Source organism: Ciconia boyciana, chromosome 3, assembly GCF_034638445.1.
Source record: "Ciconia boyciana chromosome 3, ASM3463844v1, whole genome shotgun sequence".
Taxonomy (NCBI): domain Eukaryota; kingdom Metazoa; phylum Chordata; class Aves; order Ciconiiformes; family Ciconiidae; genus Ciconia; species Ciconia boyciana.
This window is the reverse complement of record NC_132936.1, coordinates 52311315-52334769: the sequence shown is the minus strand read 5'-3', so window position 1 is coordinate 52334769 and position 23455 is coordinate 52311315. Positions and strand designations below refer to the sequence as shown.

Below are 23455 nucleotides of genomic sequence, written 5' to 3'. Positions count from 1 at the left end.
GACTTACCAGATGTCTGCTGGAAATATAATACAGTGGAGAGGAAACAGTCTAGGAGGTTCCTGGAGTGTGTGGAAGATAACTTCCTGACACAGCTGGTGAGTGAGCCAACTAGGGAAGGCACCCCGCTGGACCTGTTGTTTGCGAACAGAGAAGGACTTGTGGGTGATGTGATGGTTGGAGGCCATCTTGGGCATAACAATCATGAAATGTTTTTGATTCTTGGAGAAGCAAGGAGAGGGGTCAGCAGAACTGCTACCCTGGACTTCCGGAGGGCAGACTTTGGCCTGTTTAGGAGTCTGGTTGACAGAGTCCCTTGGGGAGGCAGTCCTGAAGGGCAAAGGAGTCCAGGAAGGCTGGACATTCTTCAAGAAGGAAATCTTAAAGGCACAGGAGCAGGCCATCCCCATGTGCTGAAAGACGAGCCGGCGGGGAAGAAGACCGGCCTGTCTGAACAGAGACCTTTGGCTGGAACTCAGGAAAAAAAGGAGAGTTTATGACCTTTGGAAGAAGGGGCAGGCAACTCAGGAGGACTACAAATATGTCATGAGGTTATGCAGGGAGAAAATTAGAAGGGCCAAAGCCCACCTAGAACTTCATCTGGCTACTGCCGTAAAAGGCAATAAAAAAGGTTTCTAGAAATACATTAGCAGCAAAAGGAGGGCTACGGAGAATCTCCATCCTTTATTGGATGTGGGGAAAAACATAGTGACAAAGGATGAGGAAAAGGCTGAGGTACATAATGCTTTCTTTGCCTTCAATAGCAAGACCAGTTGTTCTCTGGGTACCCAGTCCCCTGAGCTGGAAGACAGGGATGGGGAGCAGAATGAAGCCCCCATAATCCAGGGGGAAATGGTTAGCAACCTGCTATACCACTTAGACACACATAAGTCTATGGGGCCGAATCAGATCCACCCGAGAGTACTGAGGGAGCTGGTGGAAGTGCTCACCAAGCCCCTTTCCATCATTTACCAGCAGTCCTGGCTAACCAGGGAGGTCCCAGTTGACTGGAAGTTAGCAAATGTGACGCCCATCTACAAGAAGGACCAGAAGGAGGACCCGGGGAACTACAGGCCTGTCAGTCTGACCTCGGTGCTGGGAAAGGTTATGGAGCAGATCATCCTGAGTGCCATCACGCGGCACGTACAGGACACTCAGGTGATAAGGCCCAATCAGCATGGGTTTATGAAAGGCAGGTCCTGCTTGACCAACCTGATCTCCTTCTATGACAAGGTGACCCGCTTAGTGCATCAGGGAAAGGCTGTGGATGTTGTCTACCTAAACTTCAGTAAAGCCTTTGACACCATTTCCCACAGCATTCTCCTGGAGAAACTGGCTGCTCATGGCTTGGACAGGCGTACGCTTCGCTGGGTGAAAAACTGGCTGGATGCCAGGCCCAGAGAGTGGTGGTGAATGGAGTTAAATCCAGTTGGCGGCCGGTCACAAGTGGTGTTCCCCAGGGCTCAGTACTGGGGCCAGTTCTGTTTAATATCTTTATCAATGATCTGGATGAGGGGATTGAGTGCGCCCTCAGTAAGTTTGCAGATGACACCAAGTTGAGCAGGAGTGTTGATCTGCTTGAGGGTAGGAAGGCTCTGCAGAGGGACCTGGACAGGCTGGATCCATGGGCTGAGGCCAATTGTATGAGGTTCAACAAGGCCAAGTGCAAGGTCCTGCACTTGGGCCACAACAACCCCATGCAACGCTGCAGGCTTGGGGAAGAGTGGCTGGAAAGCTGCCCAGAGGAAAAGGACCTGGAGGTGTTGGTTGAGAGCTGGCTGAACATGAGCCAGCAGTGTGCCCAGGTGGCCAAGAAGGCCAAGAGCATCCTGGCTTGTATCAAAAATAGTGTGGCCAGCAGGACTAGGGGAGTGATTGTCCCCCTGTACTCAGCATTGGTGAGGCCACACCTCGAATACTGTGTTCAGTTTTGGGCCCCTCACTACAAGAGAGACATGGAGGTGCTGGAGCGTGTCCAGAGAAGGGCAACGAGGCTGGTGAAGGGTCTAGAGCACAAGTCTGATGAGGAGCGGCTGAGGGAACTGGGGTTGTTTAGCCTGGAGAAAAGGAGGCTGAGGGGAGACCTTATTGCTCTCTACAACTACCTGAAAGGAGGTTGTAGCAAGGTGGGTGTCAGTCTCTTCTCCCAAGTAACAAGCGATAGGACAAGAGGAAATGGCCTCAAGTTGCGTCAGGAGAGGTTTAGATTGGATGTTAGGAAAAATTTCTTCACTGAAAGGGTTGTCAAGCACTGGAACAGGCTGCCCAGGGAAGTGGTTGAGTCACCATCCCTGGAGGTATTTAAAAGGTGTGTAGATGTGGTGCTTAGGGACATGGTTTAGTGGTGGACTTGGCAGTGCTAGGTTTATGGTTGCACTTTATGATCTTAAAGGTCTTTTCCAACATAAATGATTCTTTGATTCTGTGGTTCTAATACTTTACTGGTCATTTTGTTGATTTCGTTTTGTAATTTTTACGTAGTCCCTTCAGTTTCTTTGAGCCTCCTGCAAAGAAGAGTTCTGGCATGAGGGTCTCTCCAGTTCCTTTCCCTGAACACCAGCGGAAAGTGTTAAAATAGCTTGTCTGCAGCAGGCTTGTTTTCTCTGAGTACTCCTTTATACCTTCATTACCAGTTGGCGCTACAGACTCCCTGGTAGGCTTTCTTGCTCCTCATGTCTTTGAAGGAATATTTATTTTTGCTAGTAGTTTGCTAGTTGTTCCTCAGGCTAGTTTTTGGGTTTTATGTTTAATATGCCAGAATTTATGATCTTTTCTATTTTCTTCATCTGTACATTTCTTCTGATATCCCCTTTTATATTCTATTGTTTATAGTCATGCTCGTTTTCTATTGCCATTACCTAAGTCTTAATAAATGTCTTGCTACATAATAAATATTATTTATTATTAATTATTTATTATGTAGTAATATTACTTACTACTATTATATTAATAGTACTATTATTTAGTCTTACTACATAATACCTTTAGGTAGTTTCCACAGTACCTCTAGGAATTTAATTTTTGTCCTTTTGATGTGTTTATTTTAAAATGTCCTCATTTTTATGTATACTTCCAGATGTATTGTTCACCAAAGGCCAAATTTTCATAAGTGTCCTTTCCTATTGTACCTGTCAGAACTTGTGTGCAAACCAGGCAGTTAGAAATTTGTGAGATGTATACTTCCAAAACCAATGTAAGTGCACAAACAGTACACAAATTACATATGCATAGTATGGTAGAAAGTTTTAAAAGCTATCATGTGGTAATTCAGAAATGTGGCTACAAATTTTGCTAGGCAGTCTGGTGGTTTTTTTCAGTGGCATTGGCAGACTACTCAAGTTGAGTCCGGGGGCATTAGGTGTACTATATGGAGTACTCTGTCTGTAGAAGAGAAACTCGTTACTGATCCTTTTCTCATGATACTTGAATCTCCTGCTCTTTTGGGCTAAATATGTGATGTCCATTGAAGTGAACAAAGGAGATTCTTCTTTTACTTCAGTATAAATTGGTCAGTTACTAGAATTTTGACCCTTCAAAGTAGGATTTATTATTTTAGTGTGTATTTTTTAATAGGCTGGTTCTAATTAACTTAGATGTAAGTATCTGATCTTCCATTTTTGAAAGGTCCTCTGTACAGTAGGAGTGGAAGCTGTGCTTAATTTTGAGAAATGTTCAGATAAATTTCACTTGGAAAGATTAGTTATTGCTCATACAGGAGCAGCTTCAGATGCTGGAAATCATCCTTTTATACATATCCAAGAAACCAGTCAATCTAGTTCCTTGCATATCAGCATAGTTAAATCAATTTATACGAGCTGAATATCTGTCCTGTAGTGTATTACATAATTTCATTTCTGATAAATAAGTTACAAATTAAATATTTAACTTTTATTTACTTTTCTTAATGAAATTAAGCATTCTTAGGGAGCTCAGTAAGCACAGGTTGTTACAAGTCATACTCATGCATCTTAGATTTACTTACTTATACAAAATAGCAATCTTTTTCAAGGCAAACTCATTTGGCTGTCTTATGATATGCTTGAATATTTTTTTTTTCGTATTTCAGGTAAATATGCTGAAGATATATTTGGTGAACTTTTCAATGAAGCACACAGTTTCTCATTTAGAGTCAACTCCTTACAAGAACGTGTAGATCGCTTATCTGTCAGTGTTACACAACTTGATCCAAAGGAAGAGGAATGTAAGTTAACTCCTGCATTGAAGATTTCTTATTTTGTCACCCAGACACCACTGATACATGAAATGGAAATAATAATAGTTTAAATTATATTTATAAGACCACAGAGCAAAGCATCATGAGAAAGAGGTCCATTTCTATTTCTGCTACAGGTTTCTCTTATAGCCTTGAGCAGCTTTCTGAGCTCAACATTTTCATGGTTATTGAACAGTACTGTTACCAATTAATTTACATAAAAACTGCTACAGGAGTATGTGTCACTTCAGTAGTATTATGTATTAATGTCAATAATATTAATAATATTATATATTATGTGAATGCTTGCAGGTAAGTCTTTACTCTTTTTTTTTTAACCTTCCTACTAATTCCCATGGGATGTACCCATTTGTCCAAGTAGGGTTTTTGCATTTAACTTGTTACTATCTTACTTTCTGTATGAAGCTACAGTTGTATAGCTCCATTTATTGATGCTACATATCCCCTTGGATTCTTCATAAATAGCTTTAAGTACTATAAATATTGGTTAGCAATGAGAAAACAAGTACTTCCAAAAGTCAGTAGGGTATGGCTCATGCCTATAATATAGAATTTGTATGGGATTTAAATGATGCATAGGCTTTGTGATGACTACAGGAACATTGACCACCTGATTTCAGGACATGGTTTAGTAGGCATGGAGGTGTTGGGTTGACGGTTGGACTAGATGATCTTAGAGGTCTTTTCCAACCTTCGTGATTCTATGATTCTATAATATGTATATGCCAGGAAGCTTTTTTGCCTTCCTGGATATCTGTTAGTTACAGGAGGAACTATGAAAGGTCTTGTAACCCCAGACATTTTTAGGGTGTTCTAGACTATATGGCTAAGACCTAGAAAGTAGAGCAACATCCTATCATGAAAAATAACTTCAGATTGCTTGTGGGATCCAGTTTTAAAGTATAGAAAGCTGTTTCAGTTATGAATGTCTAGGTATAATAGTTGTGTGTCATTCAGGAAAAATTAAGTGTCAAACCAGGAGCGTGGTCTTCAGGCTGTGTTTAGTTACTGATATCGAAATTTCACTAATAGCAGAATTAAGCGAAGGAAGTTTTGATTCTGGATTTTGTGTGACATTCATTTTAGAGCAGGTTTTGAAAGACAGCTGTTCACAGCTAGTAGCAGATTTTCCATGAAATCGTGACTTGCCTAGGGGAATTTTTACATTAATGGGATTTTCCAAGTCTCTTGACAACTGAGCATAAATCATACACATACACCTCTTTTTCCAATAAAATACCATGTTTACTATGATGGGGTAATGATAAAAATCCTTTCTGTGTACTGTAACAAATTGTCAGCAATTGTAATCTTGTAAGAGCTGTAATATTCCAGAGTGTTAATGTCATTTCTGCGTTTACTCTTGACAACCTAGTTTTTGGTTTAAATCAGAGTGGGATATATGTTGATATGGCATATCTAGTATGGCAACCATTCACATTTCAGGAAAATGGAGAGACCATTTTAAGTCATTGAGTTAAAGCATCTAAGGATGTTACAGGATAGCAAGATGGAAAATTGTACTTTCCTGTGTAAATGGCCTTTGACAATTTTGGCTGTAGGTTTCAGTACTAAATATCCGTAACTATTTGATGTTAGAGAATTGCTAGAAATATTTTTAAATAGTATGTAGTTCCAAACGCACTAGCTCAATAACTTTTCACAGTAATGTGTATACTGTAGCATTTGCTAAACTGTATAGCTAAAGAAAGGGATAGGCACTGCAATTAAAGAAAACAGGGCTGAAAAGAGGTTTACCTGGTCAAGTCCAGAGTGGCTAACTGTGACTCAAATCTGATACCCTGGATTTGTCTCTCATGCCATAGAATAACAGTGACTTCTAGTACTTCAGAGGGACACATGCAGTCCTCAGTGTCAGGAACTATTAAATGACTATTTTTATTAACCTAAGAATATCCAGTCCTTGAGCCATACCCAGTGTTCCTTATTTACAAATGTCTGCCAAGAATGAGTCACCAGATGAGGACAAAAGAGAGGAGAGGAAATTCGATATTAGATTTCCTTAAAAATTAAGCATTGGGAAACTGTTTTCTCCTTCAGTATCCTATTTTGGGCTTGAAATTTAGAGGTTCATCACAAACAGTTTTGCTTTAGCCCTCATCTGGGCTAAAATAGCTGGAGGATGTTAACACATGAAGGTGTGGGGAAAACATTTGGATTTACCTTTCTTGCCTTTCTTAACCCTCTATGCAAGAATTAAGCAAATTTCAGTACTTCTGTTCAGCTAACAGCATGTGTAAAATGGTCTCTACTTGTAAAATGAGTCTCATTTGCTAGTTCTTTGCCAGCAGGCAGTAATAGAAGATTTAATATATTCCTTTGGGCCCGTGCTATTACACAAGAGGAAGAAATTAAGATTCATTTAAAGCTAAGTGGCATGAACAAAAACAGCCCAAGTCAGATTCATTGAACGAGGTGCAGATACTTGACAAGATGTTTCTGGTAGAGTCAAAGTAATAAAAAGCTCTGAATTTTTTGAATAGTCTGTGTGTTTTCTCATTTTGAATTATTACAATATCTCTGTGGAAGAATAAAACCAAATGAAACCAAGGTCAGGATTGTATCCTGAAGGAAATAACTCTGGTGCACAATCTTTCTGTCACAGAAAAATTGCTATGAACTTGGTTTGGTTTGAATTATTGCACTGTTTTCAAATTCTTGATTTCACAGAATTACTAAATTCATATTGTAATCTATTTTTTTACATACTTTATTCTTTTTATGTACATGTGTGTTTCCCCTCAGAAGAGATACTAAACTTGCATACAGACAAAAATAAATCCTCTGCTTTCCTTCAGTAAACTGAACTTTATTTCATTTGTATGGGAACTAGCAGATATTTATTCAAGAGTTATCCTATCTGGTGTCTTTTTAGGACTGGGAAAACACATTCTTGCTATGGAGGTGAACTAAGGTTGACAGTTTTGGTAGCCCTGCAATATAAGATATCCTCATAGGTCAACAAATAAACCCTAAGAGTATAGTTTCTTTGCAACCATCTTTAATTTCAGTATTTACTTTATAAATAACATTACTTACTCTCTCCACATATATGCAAATTTTATAATAATATATTTTTCTTAATTTACCACATTTTTGTGAATTTATTTGTGCCATTAAGCTTGAATTACTACAAGTAAATAATTTTATATCTGTAGAAATCTGTCAGTTTTTGAAAGAATATTTATTTTAGCTTTTATGTTGTTCTTTTTTGAAATGCTGATACACGGTACAGCTCTGATGTACAGTGTAATGAAGTACTAGAAAATAGTTGTGTATCACTCAGAAATAAATGGTATCATGGCAGAAGGAGAATTCATAAAGTAAGAGTTTATCTGCATATTTTGGTATTAATTTAGTGGTTCTTTAATATGAACTGCCTAATTCTATTTAAATCTCAAACTGGAGGGGATTTTAATCTCAAAGGCAGTGTATAAAATTCTTGATTTCTACAGCTGTAACAAGCAACTTAAAAAGCTTAATGGCAGAAGTGCTATGGGTGAGCAGCCTGGCATACTTCAGGAAAGGAATCAAACAATGTTGTGAATTGTATTTCAGTAGGTTTCTGGCTTTGAATACATGGGCTTGGTTTTTTCTAAACATTCTAGAAATACTGCCCTGTCATAGAAAGGATAGTAGTTCAGAAGTTTTGCTGGATTAATGCTAAAGAGAGATTTGAGGTTTTGCTATAGGCAAAAAGGTGGCATCTGGTGGGGAGAAACCTAAAAAGCTTGACAGCTAATTGTGGTCTGTATACTTCTGCAAACAGGAGACTCAATCAACTCAAATCAGGATACTCAGCCCATTGTGAGGCTTACAAGAAAGGGTGGTAAATCCCATTTTAAGGGCCAGCTCACTTACTGTCTCCAGCCTCTGAAGAGGAATTTGGTGACTTAAGTGTAAATGTAATCAAAGTTAAGAGCAGGGAGCAGGTGAAAATCGGGTCATGACTTCCATGTGTAATATGCTAATGTGGAGAATAACACTATTATTGTTAATTCATTCATAAGAATTTTTGCCCCCAAAGTTAAATAAAGAAAAAAACTGTTAAATTAAATTGTATAGCAGGTCACTTTTCCTGCCACATCTCCACTTAACTGAATGTTGGATTTGAGTGCGTCTCCCTCTCAAAGATCTGGGCAGATGGGCTGAGCTCCAACTGCTCTCCGTGCTTTTTCTTCCCATTTTCTTAGCCCTCAATTCAATTTATGGGTTATTTAGTAAGTAAATCAGTTTTAAATTAGTGTGTCCAAGGCTTAATAGTTCAGTGGTAAAGCCACGATATTGCATAATTTGTATTTTGTGTGTAAAAAGAGAGATCTGGACAAAATGTCATTTGCTAAATAATGTGGCGGTGTTGTTGAGACTCACCAGCAGATTCACTGCTTGATGCAGCTGGGTGATTCACATCTTCCCTAATGGGCTGCTCAGGGCTCCCTGGTTCTACGCGCTGCATTTAAAGCAGCTTCTGAGTCCTCTTAAAATGATTGCTCTAACATTTACATCTTCTCTTTGTTTACCTGTAGTAGTTAAGCTACATACATTCCCTATCCAAAGAGTGCTTGAAATATTTTTGATTTTTTTAAATCAATATTTCAGAAAATTTTAATTTGTTATGTTGGGGACAAGCCCAAAGGAGAGTAGTTTCTGTTCTGCAGAAGTAGTCTCTCTGCTTAGCAACTATTAAACCCACAGTGACCAGTCAGAAGTATTCTGATGGCAGAGAAACCTAATATGTGTGCGATTCTAGGCATTGTTGAAGTGGATAATAATTAAAAAAACAAAATACAAAAAGTAGAAATTGTATTTCAAGATTGCAGTGTCTTTAGGAATTGAATCACACAAATCTTTATCTGAAGAGAATTTTCAACCCCCCTCCCAATTAATTACCTTTGATTGGAATCTTATGACTAAATTGTTCATTCAGTATTGTCATTCTTTCTTCCTTGCACTTTTCAAATCGCTGGGTAAGATTTTGAACAGAGGAAGGGAATTGTGAGCAACTGAGTTCATTGATTTGTATATAATTTCCCATAGTCATTCAGTTCTGCAAGCAGTTATAGCTGTGGCATTGAAGAGTTCATGGTCTTAAAAGCTGTCAGGATGAAATTCTGCAGGAAGTGTTGAGAGAGCAAGCTTTTAGAAGGAATATATATTATTTATTTATTTACCACCTTTAGGAGAACAGTATTTTTTGGCCTAGAACCGCTTCATAAATTGTATATTGGAGTGAGTTTAAAAGAATTAAAAAATCTAGTAACGTTTTTCTTTTCTTCTGGTGAAGTAAAATAAAATGTAATATTTAATAACTTTGAAATGTAAAACTAGCTACTTCCTGTCAGTACGCTGATGTGCTCCATACTTGACTTTTATTACAAATTGGGGATTGCAGTTTAATGAGAGGCTTAACAGGAGGTAAAATGTTATTATGTATATATATTACTGATGTGTTCTTTTATTTAATTTGTAGTTCAGCTCAAAAGAAACCCAGTTACTGTATTTTATTAGAGTGCAATTTAAATACCTTTTTTCCCCAGTTTGTTGTTGATTACAAATAAAAATGGACTGGCATCTCTTTTTCAAAACCAAATGTACAAAAGGTTGGTAGTTTAGCTTTCTGACAGAGATAATTTTTAATTATGAGGAAAAAATTGTGGTGTACAGAAAGTTAGACTGGCTGATATAATAGGTCTTTTCACACAATCCGAACAACAGACACAGTAAAGATAAACTGGCATTTGTTCAGATTGTTGAATTAATGTTTAACTTAAATTGTGAACATCTCAACATTTAAGGAAATTATTTAAGACCCCATTTTTTGTTCATTGCAGTAAACACAAGTGGTGTAGCAGATGAACTTTCAGGAAAATGTATCCATATGAAATTTAGGATCTTGGGCTATACAAAGGTTCTGGTGCTAGTTAGGAATTAGGCAACTGGAAGCTTAAATTTATCAGCATCAAGTCAAATGCCTGAAGCATTTCCAAACCCTCCTTCAGTGCCTCGTCTCTTCTCACACCTGAATTCATACGTCTAATGTTTCCTGTCCTCTTGCTGTGCCAGTTTGTCAATCAGTCAAAGCTAAGTGGTCGGATGACCAGCCAGGTTTTCACGTATTCTCCCCCCTGAGGTGGCAAGCCACGCAGGGCTTCTGTTTCTTAGCCAGCTGGCAAGCTAAACAAATGGCTTTGTAAGCCAAACCATGCACAGCCCAGGATTATGCTGCGCTTGCAACATGGGATTTAGCTGATCCCTGTCTGTGGGCGAGTTGTACCTGTGTCATGATTCTCAGTACTTTGTGTGCCATGTCCTTTCATTTCCTTAGTAATGTTGTCCTTATATAGTCAGTTGTTTTGAATAATGGCATGCTTTTCAGTGAAGGCTGGTCATTGGATATCAGCGCAGGAAATGCTGTTAGCTGTTTGAAATTCCACAGTGTATGTTTTCTGTGAAGACCTTTGCTATGTAGCTTAGTTTTAGAGAGAAAGTAATCTACGCTTATTGTTGGGGATTGATTGATTATTCTCAGGTGTGTTATCCCCTTGTACATGTTTATGAAAAGTGGAGATTTAAACAAGAAAATGGAAATAATGAATTAGACCGGCTGTATTTGCTCACTGAAGAGATTAAGGAATGCTAATAAAGAGTTTATAGAACAGTGTACATCCCAATAATATGGTGTCACATAGTCTGTGAGCATTTTAATATAAAACCAAAGAACTGTCTTTATTCATTTATTGGAATAAATTAATTTCCTTCATTGCCTTCAGAATGTACACAGGTTCAAAGAGAAGTATACTAACTTTTATTTTTGTTGGCATAGTCTCCAATAAGTGACAGACAGTTTAAAGACTTGCAGGATTGCCAAGCATCTCTGAACAAGTACATTTGGTGAGATCTGTAAAACCAACAAGCCAAAGGAAAAACAGCTGAAGTATAAAAGAATCTAAGACTAGGTTTTTAGATGAGGTAAACCCCAGTTCTTCTAATTGTGAACTTCTGCCAGCAAATAACAACCTGTACTTCATGACAGGTACAAAATATATATGGTTATTTATGAGGGCAAATATACCTGCAGAAATTGAGACTCCTAGCTGACATTCATACATTATAATACTTCTTTCACACCCTTAAAAAGGCTTCTGAGCAGCTAATTAAAGGTATTCAAAAGAATAAAAGACACTGTAACGAAACAGAACCTAAGGGTAAAAAGGAGGAAACCTCTCCAGGAACACACAACCTTGCCAACTGTAATAAACTTCAAAAGCCAAACTGAAAATCAAATAAATCCCATCTTTAGCCTCACAAAGGATGCTGCCAATATGCTTAGGTAAGAAGATAGAACATTCCAGGAATTGCAAGCCCTCTGGAAAAAATCCTGCCTTCTGCCCCTTTGTGATCATACAATAGAAATTGTGTGTGTGTGTGTGTGTGTGTGTGTGTACACGTACGTATGTGTACACTTGTATGTGTTACAGGAACCAGAGTAAAATGCAGCTTTCAGCTTAAACAGATGCACTCTTTTAAAAAATTGTTGCCGAAGGCCCTAGTGATATGGGAAGGGGGGCTGTCCTCTCATCTTGAGTAAAGGGGCACTACTATCAACCTGTTTGTATAAAATAAACATAATTATTTATAGATAAAATGCATGTGCTGAAAATACTCTCTTTGCTAGTATGTCTTAAAACTGTTTTCAGTATTGTTTGTGATTAAAAAAAAAAAAAAAAAAAACAACAAAAACCAAAAACAAGAAAAAACCCAAACCAATGAAAAGGGCTGCTGCTTTGTCTAGTGAAAGTCTAACACTGGCTGCAGGGTTAGTCTTGAGACATACCTGGACTTCACAGATGTAGTAACTGAAGATCAGGGAGGGAGAGAAATATGAGACTGAACAGGTACACTGTTTCCAGAATTAGAAGTGCAAGTTTCATCAGTTGCAGTCACTTTTCCATTAATCTTTTTCTAAATTTTAATGATTGTGAAATAGAAAAAGATATATGGGCTTTAACAGCAAAAAGTCAATATATTTCAAATCACTGTTTAATCTATTGTGTTTACCTAGTGTTATTTTACTTTGAATCTTACATAAAGATAATTGATTATTCCTACTACTGTGCTTAAAGACTCAAGGTGTCTCACCTGAATTAAACAGAGAAGTCTCATCTTGATTAAACAGTCTGATTAAAAAACATTTGACTAGTTTCATGTGTTGGAACATAGTATCATCTTCCATTAAAACTCACCGATATCAGTAGCATAAGCTTAAGTGATTTGCTGGTTTGGCATCTCAGTGGGCCTTCAGTGGAACTGCTACCTACATGCAAGGAATGCAAAGTTTGGCTTGCTGATAGTATAAAGGTGAAATCTATACCTCAAGATAGAGAGTAATTTTTTAGTACCAAAAGGATTGTGAAATGGAGTTAGTAAATGTTATTAGGTATTTCTGAACTACAGAATGATATTTTATAGCTACAGTAAGCAATTTGTTGAACTACTTTGGAGAGACAGAGTTCTCATATCTATCCAGGTGAGCAAAAATTACCTGTGAAGCTAAATAGAAGATAATGTGCTAGAACATTACAATTATGTTTTACACATAATCTGACAATATCTTGCTGTGGCAGTAGTGCTAGATGAATTTATATTTGCTGTAAAATGCGTAAGATACTAGTAGTAAAGCTTAATATTGGTATTCTAACCAGCATTAAGCAATTCCAGATTAATCCAAATAAACTATCTTTGGTGGTTTTTTTTAAATGGCAATACCCCCTTTCAGTGTCACTGCAGGACATTACAATGAGGAAAGCTTTCCGGAGTTCCACAATTCAAGATCAACAGCTGTTTGACCGCAAAACTCTGCCTATTCCTTTGCAAGAAACTTATGACATCTGTGAACAGCCTCCTCCACTTAACATTCTCACCCCTTACAGGTTAGTAAAATAAAATTAATCAAAATCAATTTCTAGCTTATTTTATGTAATAGAGATGCTACATCCAGACAGCTTGCTCATGTTGAGTAGCACTTAAATAGTTAAGGAGCCACACTAGAAAACTGAAGCTGCTGGAGGAATACAGGCAGCAGAAGACATTATAAGTGTTAAAACTTTACTCCACTTTACTCAAATTTTACCCCAGCGTAACAATAGTAAGAAAAAGCCATTTTTATTATCTGTATTTATTAAACCATGTAGTGCTCTTGGGTGTAAAGTGAAGAAAATAAGCAGGTAAGTATGTAGAAAGAAGGGTCTTTAATGGAAATGAATGTTGTTTTCTGTCCCAAAGTCAATTTGAATCAATAGTTGAACACGAGCAGACACACAAATTTGCTCATTATTTTAAGAGCAGGATTTGAGTCATTGGAATGCAAGTTCTCTGATTTATGATACTCTTTTTTTATCTACAGCTTGTGTTAAAGTTACTTTTCTAAAATCAGGACCTTGAATACAAGGAAAGATAGTAAAGAATGATGGCACAGGAGGTCAATGTTCATCTTTTTAATGTTCTTCAGTAAAATATTTCAGGGTCTGAGATACTAGGTATTCCTTAATATGCCTTTCCTTTGCCTTAATGTTTGGATTCACATGTTGTCAAATAAATAGTATACCCTGTTTGCATAATTGTATTTCAGGGATGATGGAAAAGAGGGTTTGAAGTTTTATACCAATCCTTCATACTTCTTTGATCTGTGGAAGGAAAAAATGTTGCAGGACACTGAGGACAAAAGAAAAGAGAAGAGGAAGCAGAAGGTATATATATTAGCTTTATATAGCTTCTGGGGTTTTTTTTCCTGGAAAGGGTTTATTTGCAGATATGGTACTTTTTTGGTTATGCAATTAATAACAATCCAAACTTTACAGAGTCATCTTCATTCAACTAAAACTACTTGTATTCATTCAATTCCATCAACTTTAACAAATAGATATTTAACAATAACAATAATAATAATAGTAAATAGTAATAATATAGAAGGGCCCAGAGCTGTCATGCTGTCTTAATGTAACTAACAGCAGATTTGCCAAAATTTGTAAGTCTTCTAGCAATGACTCAAAAAGGAGAAAAAAGGAGGAATACAGCAAGAATAAAGACTTTCACTGAACGCTTTTTTATAATACAAAATTCTGACAATCTCACAGGTGAAAAAGCTTGAATGACATTCTAATAGATATGTTTGCTCTAAACTAGAAAGAAATTAGCAGAAATAGAGCACTTTATTTATACTTTCTTAAAGTTAAACACTTTTGCAAAGGTAATGCTACTTTTTTTTTTCACCATTCTGTATATTTCATACATAGAGACAGTAAATATAAGCGTCAGATTCATAATTTCATTTCAGACTTAGAATAAAAAGCTACTTATACAGTTATTTTTCTCTGTATTTTTCAGCTAATTATCCACTAGACTGAAGTTTCTGCCTCTTACAAGTCTTTTTGGTTTATGTATCATATTTAGACTGAAAGTAAATTTTTCTTGCACTTGAATTGGGATTGTTTTTCATTATTTTGTGGCTGATGTTTAAATGCAACTAATTAAAAAAGACTGTCTTAGTTGTCAGTTTTGTTTGCACAACTCTCCTACAGCAGAAAAATCTAGATCGCCCTCATGAACCAGAAAAAGTGCCAAGGGCACCTCATGACAGACGGAGAGAGTGGCAGAAGTTAGCCCAAGGTCCGGAGCTCGCAGAAGATGATGCTAACCTCTTACATAAGCACATTGAAGTTGCTAATGGCCCAGCTTCACATTTTGAATCAAGGTTTCTTTTTTTTTTCCTATCCTTTATTAAGTACAGATATTCATACTACATAGTGAACATGCTTGAGAAATGGTAAATGATGAGATGCTACTGCTATTCTTGAAATGCACTGGAAATCATTGATTTAGCTCAATTAAAACTCAGTTTTAAAATAATTAGTCAGTGTGTCCTTAAAGGAGTATTTGTTATTTTTAAGAGTAGAATGTAACCTTGGAATTCGTTGTATCCTTGAGGATGTGTTGTCATCTGCAGCTTGAAGAAGGTGTAGTGTCACTGTTGCAAGCTTGCACCCAGGTGTGTCACTACATTCCAGTCTTGACCTACAAAATCCCTGTTATTCCAGTGTCTTGATTTTTCTGAAGCAGACACTGCCAAGACTATATGGTGGGTGTGATGTGAACAAATGTCCACTTAGAGCTCAGATGAGAATGCTGAGCTTCTCTTTACTCTTGAGCAAATCCAAGATTTGATTGACATTTCTGGTTATAGTCTATTACAAAATCCAACTGGTTGGATTCGCATTTCACAGCACGTATTTGCTGGTGGCTAAAAGTAGCATTTCACATGGTAAACACCTGCTGTGTTTACTTCTGGTGTTTGTGCAAAACCAAGTCCATTTTACCAGCCAAGAAACATCTGATAGGAAAGAGGGCTGACAAGTAATATTAGGAGTTTTAGGGGTATGTTTTCTGGGGGTTGGGGCTTTTTTAATTAAAAAGTATTCATTGTCCTCCAAAAAAATAGTTACATTTTTCCCCTATCGTTCGCTGGCCAAAAGCACCATAACAGCGTATTTTGTTTAGCTTTGTAAGGCCTTCAAACAAACTTAATAGTGGCAGTGGATAATTATGACAACTCTAGGAGATAGCGTTTGCTGTCTGAAAAATGGAAAAACCTGCTTGTAGAAAACTTAGCTCGATTCAGAAAGTAAAAATAGTCTCAGTGCATTTCACTCAGTAGGGTACAACTCAAGTTATGGTGATAAGCATTTTTCTGGAAACAAATTTATAGTATCTTACCTTTGTAAACTTCTGTGTCAAGTCATTGGCAGAAACATCTGCTTTCCTGCTGTCCTCCTGTTGTGTTGTACATCAGATTCCATGTTAGACACACTTGTTGCAGGACTCCTTTTATATCCAGGACCCTGGCCTAAACCTGGATTATCTCAGTACCAGTAATGCAATTATGAATAATGCTGTAGTGCTTCGGAGCACTACATGTGCAGAGCATGTTGTTCAGATACAGAACAGTGCTTTTGAATAACAGAGTAAGAACTTCACCCCTGAAGAATTTAATAGGCTTAGATGCTACAGTGGTGGCAGTATGTGGAAATGTAGAGTATTGTTTTACTTGTTGGAAAGTGTTCTGCAAACACATTTCCTCTGAATTTAGTAGAGAAATGTTTTTAAAATCTTAATAATTGAGTAGTTAATTAAAATTTCCTAACTGATCAGGTCCTTGAGGTGTGTCTAAAGTTGTCATTAACAAGTAAGTTGAATCAACTTTATTTACTGCTACTACTCAATGATAGATATTTAGATTACCTTTCTTATATGCGTTATATAGCTACAAAGTATTAGGTCTAAAGTAGTGAGTTCTCTGTATATATTGGAATATAGATCCTCTGACAGAAGTTCAGCTAAATTATTCAGTTGTAAATTCTACCATTCTAACATCGATGGATGTTTCATGAATGTTATAAAAGAATATGGTTGCATATATGTAGGGATTGAGGAGCAGAAACGATCGCGGAGTATAATGTCTGTTTCGTAATACACTCTGGTATATGTGTATTTCTGATTGTATTGCTATGTTTACTTAACTCAAAATAATGTGACTAATAAACACTAAGATCACACACATACTGTAGAATTTGTCTGATATACCCGTCAAAATCATTAAACCCTTGAGCTGCTAGAAGCAATGGCATGGAAAGTGGGATAAATTATTAAAAAGCCATGAAGTACAATATGCAACATTGGTGCAGAGAAGATACTTGAATTCAGAAATCAAACTGAAGTATAGAACAGTAGCTGAGGGCACTAATACTTATTTTTACTAAAGGTTACGTTGTATCATTTTTCACTGTTTTCCTACAGATCTCAAGCATATGTGGACCATATGGATGGATCGTACTCGCTTTCTGCATTACCCTATAGCCAGATGTCTGAACTTCTGAACAGAGCTGAGGAGCGAGTGTTGGTCAGACCGAATGAACCACCACCACCACCTCCAATGCATGGACCAGGAGATGTGAAACCTGTGCCTCCTTGTGTTAGGTACAAAGTGGTCAAGCCACGTGCAGATTTATTGGGGAGTTTTAGTTTTCCACCACCCCACTAATAGTCATTACGATTATTTCCATGCAGCCCAGGCAGTACACACATCCTAGGAGCTATGTCAGTCCACAGCCCTAATGCATCTGCAGCTGCAGGGCCACGCAGGAGTTGGAGAGAAAGGTCGGCATCTAAACCCCATAGAATGCCATTGTGGAGACAGGCCTCACCTTAATATTGCGACTATGTCGCCTTCTGAGTTACATGGCAAGACAAATATCTGTATGGAAAATGTTTCTGTGAAAGATGTTGGAATCTCAGGGTTTAGCTTTGGAAATTTGGAAATCTGAAATTTGTACAACTGAGCTGTGTTTCAGCCTACATGAAACGAAGAATATATTGCAGTAAGACAGTTAGCTGTCAAAACTATATATTCATCACGTTTGCTAAATTGCAACTGCTTTTTTTTTTCCTTCCCCCAGGTGTTTTTATTTTCTGTTTCTCTGTGCCTTCCAAGAACTGGATACGTACTTAGAGTACTTTCTAGAGTGAGGCTCTGGTTGTCACTCCCCTGTTGTTTTATACCCAAAATCTTATTTTATGGTCAGGTACATACAACTTGGAGTAGAAGACAGTTAATTCAGACATGGTTGTTACATCAGCAAGATGTTAGTCTGTTGAAAAGAATGTCTTTTTACTGTTTAGGAGATTATACACAGAAATACATATCTCTCTAGATTAATTTTCCACAACAGCTGAAAGAAACCCTCTAGTGGCCTTTCAGGAAAAGAATTTTACTGTTCCCTTTTGTTTTCTTCTGTTCACCTATTCATTGCATTATAATGAGTATCTAGCATATAAATATACCTCTCTGCACATAGAGTTGATGACCTTTGGTATTAGCCTCACTCATCTTGTCATCAAACCTTAAATATGTATTTCAAATGTAACTCATCCTCATTGCTTGTACTGCTTCGTTTTGGTTTGGTTTGGTTTGGTTTTAAAGTTCTGTGAATGAAGCAGTTAATCAACCACTAGTTCCCTTCAGAAAAATAATTTGGATTTGCTTAGGGATGGAAGGGAAGAATTATACTGGTATAGGAAACCTTTGATAAAGATGCAGATTTGTATAAGAGCATAAACTCAGTTAATAGCTGTATTTGAGCAAAGGTCTGTTGGAAGACTGATGCATACTCCATTCTGCGAATTAGATTTCCTTGTATATGAGGTATGAATACCTTGAAATCATCATAGTACGTAATGCTCTTTAATGCTCAGCATTCAATATTCTTAAGTTGCAGAAGTGAATCTATTACTGTTTTTTCCACTCTTCAGCTCTAATAACTTTGTCCTGTTATTGGATGTTTCAGTTCTACTACTGGCTTGGTAGAAAATCGTCCTCAGTCACCAGCAACAGGCAGAACACCAGTGTTTGTGAGCCCCACTCCTCCTCCACCGCCACCACCACCTCTTCCATCTGCTTTGTCAACTTCATCATTAAGAGCTGCAATGACTTCAACCCCTCCACCCCCAGTCCCACCTCCCCCACCCCCTCCCACAGCTGCTCTGCAGGCCCCAGCTGTGCCACCTCCACCAGCTCCTCTCCAGATAGCTCCTGGAGTCCTACATCCAGCTCCACCTCCAATTGCTCCTCCCCTAGCACAGCCCTCTCCTCCTGTCACTAGAGCTGCCCAAGTGTGTGAAGCTGTACCTGTTCACCCAGTTCCTCCTCAAGCTGAAGTACAGGGACTTCCTCCACCACCCCCACCCCCTCCCTTGCCTCCTCCCAGCATTCGACCCTCCTCTCCTGTCACAGTTGCAGCCCTTTCTCACCCTTCTCCTGTTCTGCACCCTCCTCCCACAACCATTGTCCCTGGCCCTCATGCCCCCCTAATGCCTCCATCTCCACCATCCCAAGTGATTCCTGCTCCTGAACCCAAACGCCATCCTTCAACTCTTCCTGTAATCAGTGATGCTAGAAGCGTTCTGCTGGAAGCAATACGGAAAGGTAATGTTTGGCTATTAAGGGGCAAAAAGAATGGTCTCAGAAACTTGCTAAATACACATTAGCTTTGAGAGATGGAATATTTCACGTGTGTAAGAAGTTAGTTTAGAGGAATGCATCTTAAGTCTGTTTCGGCGTTCTATTCTCTACAGTGTATGCATTGCCAAGTAGACAGATTTTTTTTCAGTTTGTAATTGCACTTATCAGATGTTTAGTTTGGATGGCAAAACTGGTTCTCTGTGGAAGTTAGATTTAGAAAAAAGAAAGTACATGTGTTTATAGATGATCTGTGGAGATTATCTCTTCATTTCTGTCTACCTGAAAATGTAGCTATTTCTGATAACCTACAGATTGTGTAGAAGACAAAAACATTGTTTTTCACAGACTGTTAGATAAAAGCAGAACATATCAATTGGCACTGGAATCTTGATCATATATCAGTGTGTTACAACAACATATAAATGACATTCAGAAATCGTTGCTTGAGACTTAAAGCTGTTAAGTATCTAATCTTGACACGTCTCAGCGCAGCAGTGAAGCAGTCTTTGCGTTGCACGGTGCCCTGCTGGCAGAGTGCAAGAGAATGGCAGAGGTGCAGGGCAATGTTTTCCTGATGATCTGGCGAGGAGCTGTATGTACAAGCTGTACCTTTCAGCTTATGTGCTGACGGGCCAGAAAAATCCCCACTGCACTGTGAGTGCTGCTCTTTGACTGTGTGGTATCTTTGAATAGTTAATCTTTCTCAAATGTTTGGAGTACTACATTCTTCTGTTTTTGCCCTGCACCTACAACACAGTACAGAATCTGTATGGTACTGTAATATCAGTAGATAGGCTATAATACAAATTCAGAATATTTTTAAGGCGCCTATATGCACATGAATTGATAACATCACTGACTCTAGAGAAGTATCAACAGCAGTTGAGTACAACAGTGGTGAATGAACATTAGTAGAGTGTCAGCAAAAAAACTTAATAAAGGAGAGCCTGCTGGTATAATTTAGGTGATTCCTGAAAAGCTTTTGACCAAGTCTTGCACAAGAAACAAAGGCTCAAGTTACCACAGCTTAAATTCCACTAAGGACCTGTGCTTGTGTTGCCTGTCAGTTGACAAGAGAGAGTATTAAGTACAGGATGTAGGTCGTATTTAGACTGTGTCAGTCTGTGGTGTCGTGAGTATAAAACCAAAATATATAATCTGTCATGTTTTTAACTAAGTTAGTGGATTTAACTTTCTCATACTATCAGTATGTGTTATTTCTCCTTTGTGTTTGATCTTTAAGTAATACTTTATCCCAAAACAGGTCATTACATGATCAAAACTGAGTTACAAGAAATCCTATCTTGTTAGGATACTCAAATGGCTATAACTTTTAATTGAGACCATGAAGAGAGAATATAAAAATTGTTTGGAAATGCAAATAGTAAAATAGCTTAATAACTTACAGTGGTAGTAAGAATGTGGGTATGTTTTTAATGGGAAATCAGAAGCAGGATGTTATAGTAGAAGGACTGATGATCTATCTAGTCTGCCATTGCAATTCTGACATTCCTCTCTTTAAGCTTGACAGAGAACTTCTGAGGAGGATGATGTCCTCAGCCTTCGTTTTTGCTTGCAAAGCGTTTTGTGAATCACGAGCTAAATACTTTGTATAATGATAAAGGAGAAGAGTAACGTGTTTGTGATTTGATGTTCTTTAGGTATTCAGCTACGCAAAGTTGAAGAGCAACGTGAACAAGAAGCTAAGCATGAGCGCATTGAGAATGATGTTGCCACTATACTTTCTCGTCGCATTGCTGTGGAATACAGTGATTCAGAAGATGATTCAGAATTTGATGAAGTGGATTGGTTAGAGTAAAATGATTACATTGCTGTACACTGCAAAATCGAATGCTAATGTCCATTGTGGTGCTTGTTCTTTGAAAGTTTGATGGTCATTTCTAGTGTTTTTTGTATTCTTTTCTTTACATAATTAATCCATGTTTTTCTACATTTCAGTTTACAAAAAGCTCCTAGTGCATCTTTGAAACTAAATGTTTTACAGTGGCTTTTCTTACACATCTTTTTTGAAAGAACATACTTTGTTCCAATAGACCACTAAGTATTAAGCATGGGCAGCTGTTGGTAGAGTAGCAGTTTCAATTTTTTGGCATATCTTAACTGTGCACTTTGTGAATTTTAAGTTAATGAAGGCAACTGAGGTTGACATTCCAAGGGCAGCTGTATGTACTAATGAGCCTTATTCCAGTTCTGATAGTGTTTTAAAACATTAAACCTAGCTATCAAGATATCACTGCCTCAATTACATCTGTACACTAAAAGTACATATAGTTAGCAGCACTGAACACACTGAAAGGAAAATGGATCTTTGGGGGGTTTTATTATTGTTTTATTGTTGTTTTTAAATAATTATGGCCTTATTTGAATGTTTAGAGATTCCCCTTCCCTTCTTCCCTCCCAGGTACATATTGTGTGGTACTATTTTTGCCTGCATAATAGAAGTTTAAATTTTTTTTCCTTGTGAAATCTTTTGACTTAAACATGCTGTGTAACTTATGTAACTGTTAAAATAACAGTTTGATTTAATAAATGGTTCATTTTAAATGTTCCTGGTTGTTGCTTTTTCAGTGAAGCCCGCTTTTCACTGGTATACCTGAGGAATCCTTGGATTTCAAAGATTTAATCTGTGGTCTACAAAGTTACAATAAATACTCTGCACTTGATCTAAGGACCCATATTAAACAAGAAAACATGTATCATCAAATGATATCTATATGCATATCTACAAAAAAAAGCTGAAATATTACTGTGATCCATTAGTTAAAAGTTTTTTTTCAAAATTGGGAGCTTGGGGCTTTTATGATTTAGGGTTGTTTTTTTAAAATAACTTTACCATCAATGTATCTTGAGAAGAGGAGGTGCAGCAGTCAAAATCATGGTTAATGAAAGATGAAGAAGAATATGGGTGGTATTGCAAAGTTATTTTTTAAGTGCTATCTAGCAGTGTACTGCATGTTGTGCAGGGCTTTTGTGTTTCCCTTCTCTGGAATAACTCCTTCAGGTCTGAGCACGTAGTCAAAAGCCTATTGAGAAGGGAAGCGTGAGAAAGTGCAAGAGCACTCTACCTTGCGAACTCGTTCCTGGAAGATGGAATTGTATAATAGAGGAAAACAAGTCTTGAAAGTCAGAACGAGATTTCTGAAGGCGGAACATGAAATGTTCCACAGTCTACAGAACGATTTAGAGAGGCATGTGGTTATTAACCTACTCTTTGGACTGAGCGGAACTCCAGAGGTACAGACTGGAGTAGGAATACCGTACAGCAACCCTTCCAACTTTCCTGTCACCATCTCAGCCTCCACTATAATTTTGTACATGGCCTACTATATTCAAGACTTTTTCCACTGCAACAGTAATGCCTTTGTTGTGTTGGTGGGAGAAAAATCATTGTCACAGTTTGTGAATCTGCATCTTTATAACTATGGATGCAGTTCTTCTCTATACACTATTCTCTTTGATAGCTGTCTTCACAATAACGCCATCTGGTTTATTCTGCCATTCTCAGTTAATTTTCAACGTACATGTCCTTCTTAATAGCTCCTCATAATGTTAAAGCAAAGATGTCAGAAGCACCACTGCATGAATATTTAATTGTGTTTAATCTAGGTGTTTCCTTGGATCTCAGTCATCCTAAATTGCCAAATCTGTCCCGATAACTAAATGTGAGAGATCTCATTTACACAGCTGAAAAGGACTGATCTCTTCAAGCAAAAGTGCAGTATACACACCTGCAGCTACGCTTTAAGCAGGGAGCCAGATCTACACTTCAGGCAGCTGAAAGAAGAGCTTGTGCCTAAATTCCGTGTGTGGGTAGTTCTGCCATTCACAAAATTACTTGTCGACTGATGTTTATACCTGTTCCTTGCTGAAGTCTCTAAACTCCTGATTGTCCTGGTGGGTATAGACAGCGGCCCACATGGTCACTTACACGGAGCAGCAGCACGTCTGTGCCCAGGCTGTAACTGTTCAAAGTAGAGGATCTCCTCATCGCACCTGCACTGTGGGTATGCTCCGAGTGCGTCCAGGCGCTGTGAACTGGGTATAACTTGCCTAAATCAAGGAGACGAGTTAGCAAAAAAAAAAAAGAGAAGAAAGACAAAAATAAAAAGAA

The 23455-nt window shown here is 37.9% G+C and overlaps 1 protein-coding gene across 7 annotated transcripts in view; it reads left to right on the top strand.

Moving 5' to 3' along the window:
* The window catches only part of WASF1 (WASP family member 1), a 106347-nt gene extending 84482 nt beyond the window's left edge, over positions 1 to 21865 (top strand). For 6 of the 7 annotated variants that reach the window (XM_072855652.1, XM_072855651.1, XM_072855650.1 and 3 more), the window contains 7 exons: positions 4065 to 4199; positions 13030 to 13183; positions 13882 to 13999; positions 14831 to 15003; positions 17103 to 17282; positions 18650 to 19287; positions 20985 to 21865. In XM_072855652.1, the coding sequence (XP_072711753.1) occupies positions 4065 to 4199; positions 13030 to 13183; positions 13882 to 13999; positions 14831 to 15003; positions 17103 to 17282; positions 18650 to 19287; positions 20985 to 21142 (1556 nt within the window). In that variant the 3' untranslated portion in view covers positions 21143 to 21865. The remainder of the gene's footprint in view (positions 1 to 4064; positions 4200 to 13029; positions 13184 to 13881; positions 14000 to 14830; positions 15004 to 17102; positions 17283 to 18649; positions 19288 to 20984) is intronic. The other variant, XM_072855655.1, reaches the window with a different exon arrangement.
* The last annotated feature ends 1590 nt before the right edge of the window (positions 21866 to 23455 follow it).